This window comes from Delphinapterus leucas, chromosome 17 (genome assembly GCF_059928025.1).
Source record: "Delphinapterus leucas isolate spDelLeu-1000000601 "Yukka" chromosome 17, BTC_Dleu_Yukka2, whole genome shotgun sequence".
Classification (NCBI taxonomy): domain Eukaryota; kingdom Metazoa; phylum Chordata; class Mammalia; order Artiodactyla; family Monodontidae; genus Delphinapterus; species Delphinapterus leucas.
Genome location: NC_143145.1, coordinates 77873517 through 77885568, shown reverse-complemented (window position 1 = coordinate 77885568; position 12052 = coordinate 77873517). Strand labels below are relative to the sequence as shown.

Genomic DNA, 12052 nt, shown 5'->3' with positions numbered 1-12052 from the left:
GTGATAAACTTGGCATTTCATGAGCTCTTCTGACTCTTTAAGATACTGCATCAATGAGTGAACAGAAGCAGGAATCTGGTTTGAATGAGCCACACCTGACAAATCCTTACAGCTCTTCTTGAGGTAGATGAAAGCAGATTTCCTTTTAGGCGAACCTGGGATGGGAAGGTTTCTTACTGCCCCACAATTATTTAGCCAGGTAGTGACAGCTCCAGAGCAATGCTTTGAAAATTGTAATGTGCGTCCAAAGCACCGGGATCTTGTTAAAATGCAGATTCTGATTCAGTGGGTCTGGGCTGGGCCTGAGAATCTGCATTTCTCACCAGCTCCCAGGTGGTATGGGTGCTGCTAGTCTGGGGACCACACTTTAAGTGGCAAGGCCCTAGACTGGAATATTTCCCCACATGCCAGACTGGACACAGATGTTCCTGGACTTATTCCAAGGGTTGTTGAAAAACTGAGCCTTTCAGGTTTTGAGAATTTTAAAAAAATAGATATGATTAAAAATAGAGAATTTTAATAGATTAAAATTAATAAAAATAGACAGTTTCTTATCCCCATGCTATAGATCAAGTAGCTGAAGCCCACGGAAGTTAAATGATTTAGCCCAGATCACAGGGCTGGTAGGTGGCAAAATACTGTAAATTCAGTTCTCTTCATTCCAAGCCCAATGCTCTGTCTCCTTTATCACATCTGTTCTCACACTTTTGCGTATTCCTTCCTCCCTCCCTCCTTTCTTCCTTCCCTTTCCTTCCTTCCACGGGGGCTTACAGAGCACCTTTTTGGGGCATTTGCCTTTGCGCAAAGCACTGCAGCTGTCTTGGATGTCTGTTCCCATTCCCACCAGCCCGGATTGTACCCTGTCTTTAAGACACAGTTGAAAAGCAACTTACTCTGTCACACTTTCATGTACTGTGCTGTCCCCAAACCCCATTCTGAGTGGGGAAGCTACGGCTACTCAGGAAGAAAACTGATATTCAGGCTAACGTAGTACTATCAAAGAAGATCCATTAACGTCCTGTCATTTAGATCCATTTAAGTCATCTGACTCAAAAACAGACTTACAGAAGGTAGTTTTTATCAAGAACCCTAGCCATCCTTTTCAAACTCAGGTGGAATGAGTCACCCTCATGGTCTCAGCTGGTGGCAGCCTCTGGCATTTCTCTACATGCTTCAGAACACCATATTCTAGTTCTAGCAAAGGAACTCCACTGAGGCTGTGCACCATCCATTTCACAGGGAGAAGAAGAATTTGGAAAAATTAGGGATGCTCTGAAAGTGCCTGGCGGCTCTTTGTGCCCGTCTAATTCTAATGAAAGATGAGTGCGTTCAAAGCAGGGGGTGCCAGCACCTGTAGCCGTTTGCTGTGTTGCTATTTTAAGATAGGATTGGTAGTATTAAAAAACTCTCCAGAAATACCTGCAGGTTGAAAATGTACTATTTGAACCATCCTCTGAGCGCTCAGGACACCTGAATCCACATCAGAGTTATCTATAGCAATGCATTCTGTTTCTCAACATTTTGGAAACCTGCACACACACAGAACGTGCGCTCATGGCAAGGACAGTCATCTGGTTCAGCTACAGACTGGTCCTAAGACATCTGCAGACCTCACTCTGCTGCCTGGGGTTCCTCTGAAGGAACACAACACACGCTAATTATGACCTTGAACACTCTCATCCTCAGGGGCACTAGGGCGACTCTGCTTAAAGGAATGCTTTGGGAAATTGCTCGGTAACATTAAGAATATTTTTATAATTAAACAATCCTCTTCTCTATATCTATTTTCTAAATTTGCATTCTTTTCTTCGGTTTTCTTCAAGAGGGCAGGCGAGGGCTGCCTCTGTTACCAGAAAGACTTCAGCTGTTCATACTCAGAGATCATATTCAGAGAAGTGTTGGTAAAATGATGTCTTTCCAACTGAAATAATTTCTCCTTGAAAGAGCTCCAAGAACTTCATTGTATCTTTTATCTCTCACAGCCCTCTAGAGAATGTGGTAATATCCTGTCCTCATTGTACCAGTGAAAAGCTGTGAGTTAATATGACAGGGATGCATCGTTTCATACAGAGCAATAAACCGGTTTGCAAATAAATGAAGCGGAACCTCCAACTGCAGCTGCCAGTTTCCACTGTGGCCTTTCCTGGTCTTTCCTTCCATTCCTTCCTCCTCGTCTCCAAGTTCCTGGCCTGATTTGTCTTCTGGCAGCTGAGCTCTGTTCTCAGATAATCTTATCTGCTCCCTTTCTCCATCCTAATGGACTCTCCATGTTGGCTGATATTCCAGTTCTGTAGAGCTGTTCCCAGGTATCTGGGTGAATGCTGTACACTTCAAAGAAAGGATCTTGAAGTGTTATTAAATTCTTTGCTGGTCATTATAGATGAAGATACGATCGTACAACAGGTAATTATTAGAACACTTTTTTTCCCTGAATGAAGTTCTGCTATTTTCTTTTCTGATTTCATCATTGTGCCTAAAATAAAGTTTTAATACATAATAGATGATTTTGTTAACCACTGGCTTCGTCGATGCCAATAGAAGAAATGTTTCTCTGAGAACTTGAATATTAACAGTTCTGGATGTATGTTAGTATCCTTTGGTTTCTTACCAAGTTGTAGGTATTTCTTGTACAGTATAGCATAGTGTTTAAGAATGTGGGTTATAGAGTCATATTTGGGTTCAGATTCTAGTTCCACAACTAACTGTGGAAACTTGAGCAAATTAATTAACTTTTCCAAGGCTCAGTTTCCTGATCTGCAAAACAGAATTAACAATACTCACCTCAGTGGAGAAAAGGGAACCTTCCTACACTGTTGGTGGGAATGTAAGTTGGTGGAGCCACTATGGCTATACCATAAACAGTATGGAGGTTCCTTAAAAAACTAAAAATAGAGTTACCATATGATCCAGCAGTCCCACTTCTGTGCATATATCTGGAGAAAACTCTAATTTGTAAAGATACATGCACCCCAGCCCAGTGTTCAAAGAAGCACTATTTACAATAGCTAAGACCTGAAGCACCCTAAATGTCCATCAACAGATGAATGGATAAAGAAGATGTAGTATATATACACAATGGAATACCACTCAGCCATAAAAAAGAATGAAATAACGTAATTTGCAGCAACATGAATGGACCTAGAGATTATCATACTAAGTGAAGTAAGTCAGACAGAGAAAGACAAATATCATATGGTATCACTTATATGTGGCATGTAAAATATGATACAAGTGGATTTATTTACAAAACAGAAACAGACTCACAGATGTAGAAAACAAACTTATGGTTACCAAAGGGGAAAGGACCGGGGGTTGGGATAAATTAGGAGGCTGGGATTAACGTATACACACTACTATATATAAAATAGATAACCAACAAGGACCTACTGTATAGCACAGGAAGCTAAGCTCAATATTTTGTAGTAACCTATAAGGGAAAAGAATCTGAAAAAGAATATATATATATGTACTGAATCACTGTGCTGTACACCTGAAACTAACACAACATTGCAAATCAACCAATACTCACCTCAGAAAATTATTGTGAGGTTTAAATAAAGATAATGCAGGCTAAATAATTAGTGCAGAACCTGGCATGAAATAAGTACTCAATAAATGGTGTGGTTGTTATTGTCGATGGCCACGATGAGATGATGACAGTAATTATAATAACCAGCCTTGGGGATGGGAAACTCTCCTGTAGGTGATCATTCTAAAAATATCCAATTAAAGTGTGTGTTGAAATCTTCCTTTCCAAAACATTCTGAAACTGATTTCAGATGTGACAAGCAAGATTTGCTGAGTGCCAACTGGAATTTTTCTGCACACTGGAAAACCCTTGGTGGCTCCAGGTCAGATGGGAGCTACTCTGCAGCAGGAAACTGTGACCTGTGGACATGTAGCAAGAAGTTTCTTTAAATAAACTAAAACGCTTTACAATGACACAGGAAAATCGTTATTAAGTAGCACCTGGCAGCTCTGAATTCAATATTTAGAAGCTTACGGAAATAAAAATATTTTTAAAAGGTAAATCTTTTTGACTCATGAAATCCAAGTGTATTGGGCATACACAGACTTCAGGAAAGGCTTTCCAGGTCTGGCTAAATTTTGTCATTTTTAGTATTGTTATGCTTTTCTAGAAGGAGGTAAAGACAAATGCTGAGATAGAGAGGAACTTAGACTATCTGAGCAAATTAGCTTAAAGTCTGAATTGTAGAACTTTGAAAAATGACGTCTAATTATTTTCAAGAACTAATGGGTGATTTAACCCAGTCTCCTAGACTTCATGAAGTCTTGGGGTTAAAAACAGCACTCTGTCTGAGATCATTTTACAGCTGAAAAATGTGGGATCATAGAAGCCAAGTGAGGTGTTCCATAGAGCCCTAGTTAGTGACAGCAAGTTAGTGACAGGGGTGATGAGAAGAGGCATTGAACTCCCAGTCTAGTTCTCTTTCATCAGCTCAGCTCTCCAAGGACCCTTACAATGAACAGCAAAAAACATCTGTAGTGGTCACACAAAGTTAATATTAATTTTGCTATATGTTCAGAAAGGACTTATTTCTTTCACTTCAAGTAGGTTAAATTTCTTCCTAAAGTCTTTTCCTATTATTTATTCATTTAGAGGTAAAATGATGGTATGTGTTCACTCTCACCTAAAGGATAACAAATTAATGGAATCTAGGCTGATGAACTTTCTTTCTGTTTAGAATTCAAGCAACGACAGCGATACTCAGAAAGCAGCTCTCATGTCACCTCGGGCTTTGTGTGTGTCAATGTGAGGATTAAATGAGTTTACACATGGAAAATAACTCAGCACAGTGAATACTGGCAATGACAGATCATAATGTTGTTGCTGTGGCCCTTTGGGATGACTATGAATTTCTAAATGAGGATTAGTATATTACTCTGGCTCAGCTACAAGTGTGATGGAGGGAATGAGGTCTTAAATAACATGGCTGTCCAACGGAAATATAATGTGAGCCGTACATGGAATTTTAAGTTGTCTTGTAGCCACGTTACAAAAGTAAAGAGAAACACGTGAAATTAATTTTAATATGTTTTAACCCAATGTGTACAAAATTATAATTTCAATATAATTTTAAAAGTATTAGTGAGATATTTTACGTTCTTTTTTTTCCATACTGTCTTTGAAATCCCATGTATACATTATCTTTACAGTCCATCTCAACTCAGACCGGCCCAGTTTCAAGTCCTCAGTGGCCACATGTGGTTAGGGCTCTGTGTTGGACACAGCTGCTCTAGTCCTATGTACACGTGAGCCCAATTTCATCCTTTCTGAAAGTGCCTTTTCTCCCGGCTCTGTCCTCCTTGCTATAAGATCAGTACCCATCATGGTTAAATAGAAATACGTTATACATTTAAATTTGAGTTATACTGCACATAGGCAAGACCTGAGTTGAATGTTTGGCTCACTCTAAAAACAGTTCACTTAAAAAGCAACAGAATATTTCTTCTTCTTGGACTGGTTTCTTTATATTTCAGTAAGTTGTGGCTAACTATATTGTCAAAGTAGAGGGAGGTTTACTTTTTATTTCTTTACTTTGATAGGGAAAAGCTTTGCTGACATGAAAAATACTTAGGTTTACCTTTTGTTAAAGTGCTTTGTTGATTTATGATTCGTGATTTATTTACTAGTTCAGTAGATATTAATTGTTTCGTGTTGCCTGAAAGTATGATTCTAATACTGAAGAGTTTGGTAGCTGGACAGAAGAATACATGTGTTACAACTATAACTTACGACTCCTTATCAAGGACATTATCAAAGGCATTACAGTAGAAGGAAGCCCCATATTGCTTTACATAGTGGAAAACAACAACAAATAGATGTGCTGAAAGCTACATAAATAATCGTTAATCAGATGGGAACTTCTGTGTTACTTCTGAAAATTATAGGATATAAAGTAAAATAATCAGGTTAGCTTTCATGTGGAATAGTCGCATCACTTATTTTGAAATTCTAAAATATGAGTCTGGATCCATTCTCAAATCTTAGTCGCATTTAGTGTCAGGTTACCTGACACATCAAGCAGGACACACAATTTTCTCTTGTAAGTTTAATCATGAGGCTATGGGAACTTGGAGCTGAATTCGTGCTTTGTGACCCAATGTGTAAATGAACTAAATATTCCAGGCCTTAACTTTCTTATCGGCAAATGCGGAAGAATAACAAGGGCTAGACATGTAGGAGCACATAACAAGCTGACACTGGGCTAGACACCTTACTTGCTGTAACTCATCTAATTCTCATCACCCCCATGTCCCAGGTTGTGGGCACTATGCTATTTCCATTTTACACATGAGGGGGGCGAATTTGCCCAAGCTCACAAAGCCAGCAGTGGAGCCATCATTCAAGCCCAGGCAGGAGCTCCTGAGGGAACTGCCTTGATAATTGAACGTACAGGGGAGAAATAGAGGTTAAACAGAATTACTTAGAGGCATCTTTAAAAATATCTTTAAAAAAGCCCCCACTCTTTCTGTTTAGAAGTTCTTATACAGGTTCACTAAGATATTAGGCAGTTCTGCACTATTCCACAAAACCAAGCCCATCACTAACTTTAAGAAAGAAAACCAGAAGTATGGAATACTTCCTGATGAAGTGATGAGGTTGGTCCCTGGAAGAGAAATGGGGAGGACCTGAGTTGAATGAGGGTTTGACTAAATTGCCTCTGAGGTTCCTTAAAGCCCTGGCCTTCAGTGACTCTAGGTGAATGTCTGGGATTGAAGGGCGGAGCTCCTGTGCCCTTATTTGGGGTCCACAAAGCCCAAGCCAGGCCATGGCAGTTCATTAGTAAGAAGAATATGTGGTGACAGCTGTTGAGATAAGGTAGCTGAGTGAAGTTCTGCAAATAAGCCTCTGACTGAGAACAGAACTCTTAGTTCAACTGCAAGTCTGTGCAGAATGGACTAGCTCATGGTGAACATTTTCCGTCTTTATCTTGTTCTTTTTGGAATTTAATTGCCTTTGGAATCAGTAAAAAATAAACCATGGCTATAGATGTTTGATGACATGCAGTGGAGAAAGTTCCAAATTTTGGAGAGGAAAAGGGGAAGGTAGAAAGAAGAAAGGTAGAGAGAATGGGGGTGGGGGGGGGAGAGAGAGAGAGAGAGAGAGAGAGAGAGGAGATATAATAGCAGGAAAACAAAATGTGGCTATGAAGGCAAGAATGAAGCCTTTGTGAGGGTAGTCTGCTATAGCACTGAGATGATGATGGCTGAGATAGCTCAAATAACTGCCCTGCTTGCCCTTGGGGTTAAGCTGGCTTTCAGTGTTGGAAAGAGGAACCAAGGGAAAAGTCTGAAACGTTTATTTTAGCAGAAGTGTTAATCTTCTTGGGAGAAAGCAAATCCACCGAATGGAGGGATTACCACTGAGCGTGATCTGGGCAACAAAGTCGCAAGGCAAGTGGTCCTCCAGTTAATGCACAATTCCTGAGCTCTCTGTTTACAAGTGGTGGAGACATTTCTATCAGTGAGCACTGGATCGGTCTTCCCAGAGAGTACTGTGACTCAGCTAAATGGACTGAGGGCAAGATTTAAGAAAGGTGTTTCTCTTGGCTTTATTTATACTAGATTTTGAAAACAGCAACATATGCTTTCTGTTTTTCCAGTGAATTTCAAACACTTCATAATGAGTGTGTTCCTTATATCAAATGTTCATTGTGTGACCAGGTAAACGGAATCATGTCATGCTGGGAGTAAAGAGGCTATGGTCTCCTTCTAAACAGGAAAAAAGCAAACAAGGGGAAAAAATGTTGTGTTTGGTCCCTCATGGTCGGTGCCTCAGAACTGTTCAGCTGTTACTCACCACTCACCCAAGACAAACAGTTTATTGGCTGAGATAACAAAACCAGCATTCTGTGTCCCTGCTGTCAGTATGGGTGTTAAAAAAATCCCAAATAGATCCAAATCTGATGCCAAGTGGAGGGAAGAGTCACCTGAATAAGGACTGTGAATGATGTCACTGGGTGAATGATAGCTTTTTCCTTCCTTCCTTTCCTTCTAGAGCTAATGCCTCCCCTCCCCCAAATGCCCTGTTCTCAGGGTGCCTATCACAGTAATCCCATACCTATCTGTGCATTTATGACTGGGTAACTGAAGCAATATTTCCACTAAAGAATGAGGGGTTCTGAACATTTTCTCACAGTCCCTGGCATATAGCAGAAGACATTCACAAGCATTTCTTACCATGAGTGAGTGGAAATAAGTGATTGTTGATTGAAAGTTCAATATTTGAGAATTTGTTGATTTTTTTTTTCCCATAGTGGCTCCCAAAATAGGGGAAGGGAAAGTTTGGAAACAAATCCAATACTCGTGAAAATCACAGAAAATAATTTGGATGGATAACAAATTTCTAGATCCAAAAGGATAGAGATACAGTGGTAATATGAACCAAATTAAAAAAGATAAAATACTCAACCACGCACTTTCAAGATGGGGGAGAAACGACTTAACAGCAGCATGTGTAAATATAGCTAATATTTCCCTCGGCTTTATTACGTGAGTGCCAGAAAGGTTAAGGCAATTCTAGGTGCATTTTCTATGCTTCAACAGAAGCATACAAAAAAAGAAGAAGAGAGGAAGCAATAATTTCATTCCATTTTGAGGTGACGTCCTGAGGGCAACCAGCTGATGAAGAGATGCGGGAGAGTGGTAATTTTAGAAACCTTGGCTCAAGAGGAGTTTGGTTAGTTTTAGTGTGGGCAGAGAGAGGGCTGGAGAGCACTAGAGAAATACTTAAAGGGCTGTTACGTGGACCAGATGGATTACACATACTCTGGTGGCTCCAGCAGACGAAACCAGAAGCAGTATAGAGAAATTGCAAAAAGACAGGCTTTAGTTCAGTGTAAGAAAGAACTTTCTAGCAGAGCTCCTCCTCTACGAGCATGGAGGAGTAGATTTCTTAAGTCAGATATATTCAACAAGAGGCTGCGTGGCCCCTGACTGAATATGTCCTAGTGGGTTAATCTAGTGGGTCGCCAAGGTCCCTTCTAACTCTGTGGCTGTGATTCTCTTGCCATGTTGTAAAACAAAGCCAAATGGCATGAAAGTAGAAGAATACACTTCAGTAATAAAGGACCGGCCGTGAATATCCTTCATCTTCACCAGGGCCTGAAGGGCAAAGCAGTTAGGCAGCTGTCCAAGGTGCTGCATGGAGTGGCCTGTGTGGGCAGTTCTACTTCTCTGTTTTTCAGTTTGTTTTCATGCCTTCTGGGTTTTCAGCTTTTCTTCTTCTTATATAAATCAATTACCCCCCTACACGTGTATGCGTGCACACACACACACCAGGCCTTATTTAGAAGCAAAGACAGAAATATGTAGGCAATGTGTAAAAGAGCTGAACTACACTACTACCTGAGGCTTCTCTGCCCTGTCCCAGAAGCAAACGAATCCATTTCATTTTCAAATGTTAGACTTGGTACCTAAAGTTGGACTGTTTGATGGGATTGACATTTAGAGTAGCTAAAAATCTCTGCAGTGTTAGATAGACCCAGGAACATTGTGAGGGTGATATACCTGTCCTGTTCTCTATTCTCTATTTGTGCAGCCTTTCCTATGTTACTTGATTTTTTTTGTCCCTTAGTTTTTCCCACTCCCCAGATGGAAGCAATAATAGCATCACTCCTTAGGGGTATGAAAATGAAGTAACTTCATGCATGTAAAGAAGTTACAACTATACCAGGTGCACAGACAGCAAATATTAGTGTTATTATATACTGTGTTTGGGATCCTCAGATTTGATAATTGGCTAGAGGGACTCACAGGACCCGGAAATGTAGTTACACTCACAGTTAAGGTTTCTTATAGCACAAGGATACAGATTAAAATCAGCAAAGGAAAAAGGTGCACTGGGTGGAGTTCAGGTACACTGGACCACTTGCAAGCTTCCAGTTTTCCTCCCGTGCAGTCACACAGAGAGAGCTCAATTCTCTCAGCAATGACGAGTGACAATACATGCACAGTGTCACCAACCACCCACCCATGCCTTGATGCCCAGGGTTTTGGGTTTTATTGGGGTGGGGGGGTGTCCGTCACATAGGCATGCAGAGCACGTGTGACTGACCTTAGCCACTCGGTCTTCAACTCCTCCACCTTCCCCAACAAGAAGTCCAACTGACAGGGTGTGATCCAAAGCTCAGGCATACAGAAAGAGGCATTCACCATAAATCACATTGTTTGCATAAACCATTGAGGCGTGGCCCAAAGTCTAGGCATACAAAGACACTTTATCAGTCAGGATACTCCCAGGGTTCAGAAGAACCAGTCAAGGGACAGTCCTGAAGACTTTTGGAATGTGGAGGGTTTGGGCAACTCAGGCCTACTGAGTTAACCATTTACTGCACATATATGTAAATCTTGCTTATTTGAACAACCCAATTCAACCATTTTCTTAATGTTTTGAATGGCTTTTTTTTTTTTTAGTATGTGAACGTTTACTGAATGTCTACTGTGTGCATAGCTCTTATAATCTTCTCTCCATAAAGCTAGAAAATAATTTCAGTTTCAATCATGTTATAAACACAGGAAATTGTTATTACTCTAGTATAAAAGGACACACCAGAAACTAAGATCAATGCCATTGTTGCAATAATGGTGATAACAGAGTGCCCCATAAATTCTGACTACAAGTACATGTCAAGTGCTTTAGGTATAGTATTAGTTTTAGTCTTTCTCAACAACGCTGGAAGGTAGGTAACAGCTCTGCTTTACAGGTGAGGCAATAAAGGTCCAGGACTTTAAGAACTCCCCCAAGACTCCTCAGTCAGTAAGGAGTCAAGAGTACACTGACCATCTGATTCCAAATCTCATGGTCTTAACATCATACATGATAGTTTCCTATGACCTTGAGAAACAAAGGCTCTCAAAAATACTTTGAAACATTAAAAATCCAACAAAATTTATGAGACTTTATACATCTCAAGATCCACAGAATGTTTAGACAAGGGGGCAGAGTTGTGGCTAGAACACGTGTTCATTTTACCAAAAGAAGAGATTCCTGCAAAGAAGATTCCAAGATGCCTCGCTCCCTCAAAATGTGGTGTAGAAGACACAAAAGCAAGGAAAACAGAGATACAAAAGGGGGGAGAAGTTATATAGCTATTTTGAGTGTCCTGGTTAATAAGGGGGACATAAAGTCTGAATGCCTTACAAGATTCCACAATGGCCGACACCATGACTTACTTGTAACCATACATTTCTCCCTCTCCTGTTGTTAGATCTCAGTCTGTGGTGGAAGCTGGGACCCTGAAACATGAGGACAAGGGAGAGAATGAGAACGCTCGGCCACTCCTGGCTCTGGACTGAACCCTGAGCCACCCTGTGCTCCGAACATCGCCAGCCCTCAGTGCTAGCAGCCACCAGGAAGCACATGTGCAACTGACCCCACAATGCGTGCGTTCGGCTCGACACGAGGGCCTCCTCTCCTGCCACCCAGTAATGACTGTCACCAGCCATTGGTGTAAGCAGCCAAAGTTGAACAAAGACTTGAGAGATGCTTGTTTTTTCCAATGAGGGAATTGGAGGACGAAGCAAGGCAGTTACGGCAACAAGATTCCCCCCATCCCACATTTATGGTATTAAGTGAATTGAAAAGAGAAAAACTAAATCTGATGCACACACTTCATTAGGATAAGGATCTTTCTGAGGCTTTGCAGAGACTCTGTCCAGTTTTTGCAATTTAAGGTTAAGTGCATTTCCAAGTAGATACATAAGAATTAAACTGTGCAGGCACAATTGTCAAGTTTAATGTAGTGCAAAGCCCCAAGACAATAGTATCTCCAGTGATTTCCATTCCTATATTGAAATACTTTCTTTGACCTCATCACCAGCATCAAATTTCAAATTGTTCAGCCTAAGAGCACGTTCTCCTAGGTCTGGCTATTTGCAGAGCTTGTTGTTGTTTTTTTTTTTCATATCCTGCGAAAATGATTTTGATATCACATCTTTGATCAGGCCACCAGCTGATTATCATGAGCTAATTTTAAACAAAGACACAAACTTAAAGATCTCTATTTCATCTTAGCAATGTGACTTC

General features: G+C 40.6%; 2 protein-coding genes across 3 annotated transcripts in view; one reads left to right on the top strand and one right to left on the bottom strand.

Annotated features, from left to right (window-relative positions):
• The window catches only part of LOC111185601 (aspartyl/asparaginyl beta-hydroxylase), a 243461-nt gene that overhangs the window by 16358 nt on the left and 215051 nt on the right, over positions 1-12052 (bottom strand). The window contains exons 25-26 of one of the 2 annotated variants that reach the window (XM_089899109.1): positions 11200-11262; positions 1-3888 (exon numbers count right to left, since the gene is read on the bottom strand). The exon at positions 1-3888 is cut by the window's left edge and continues 16358 nt beyond it. In XM_089899109.1, coding sequence (XP_089755235.1) covers positions 11238-11262 — 25 coding nt within the window. In that variant the 3' untranslated portion in view covers positions 1-3888; positions 11200-11237. Of the gene's footprint in view, positions 11263-12052 lie in introns of both variants that reach the window. The other variant, XM_089899108.1, reaches the window with a different exon arrangement.
• CLVS1 (clavesin 1) overlaps positions 1-12052 on the top strand; it is a 227081-nt gene extending 215029 nt beyond the window's left edge. Inside the window, exon 8 of the mRNA XM_089899113.1 lies at positions 11235-12052. Coding sequence (XP_089755239.1) covers positions 11235-11322 — 88 coding nt within the window. The 3' untranslated portion in view covers positions 11323-12052. The remainder of the gene's footprint in view (positions 1-11234) is intronic.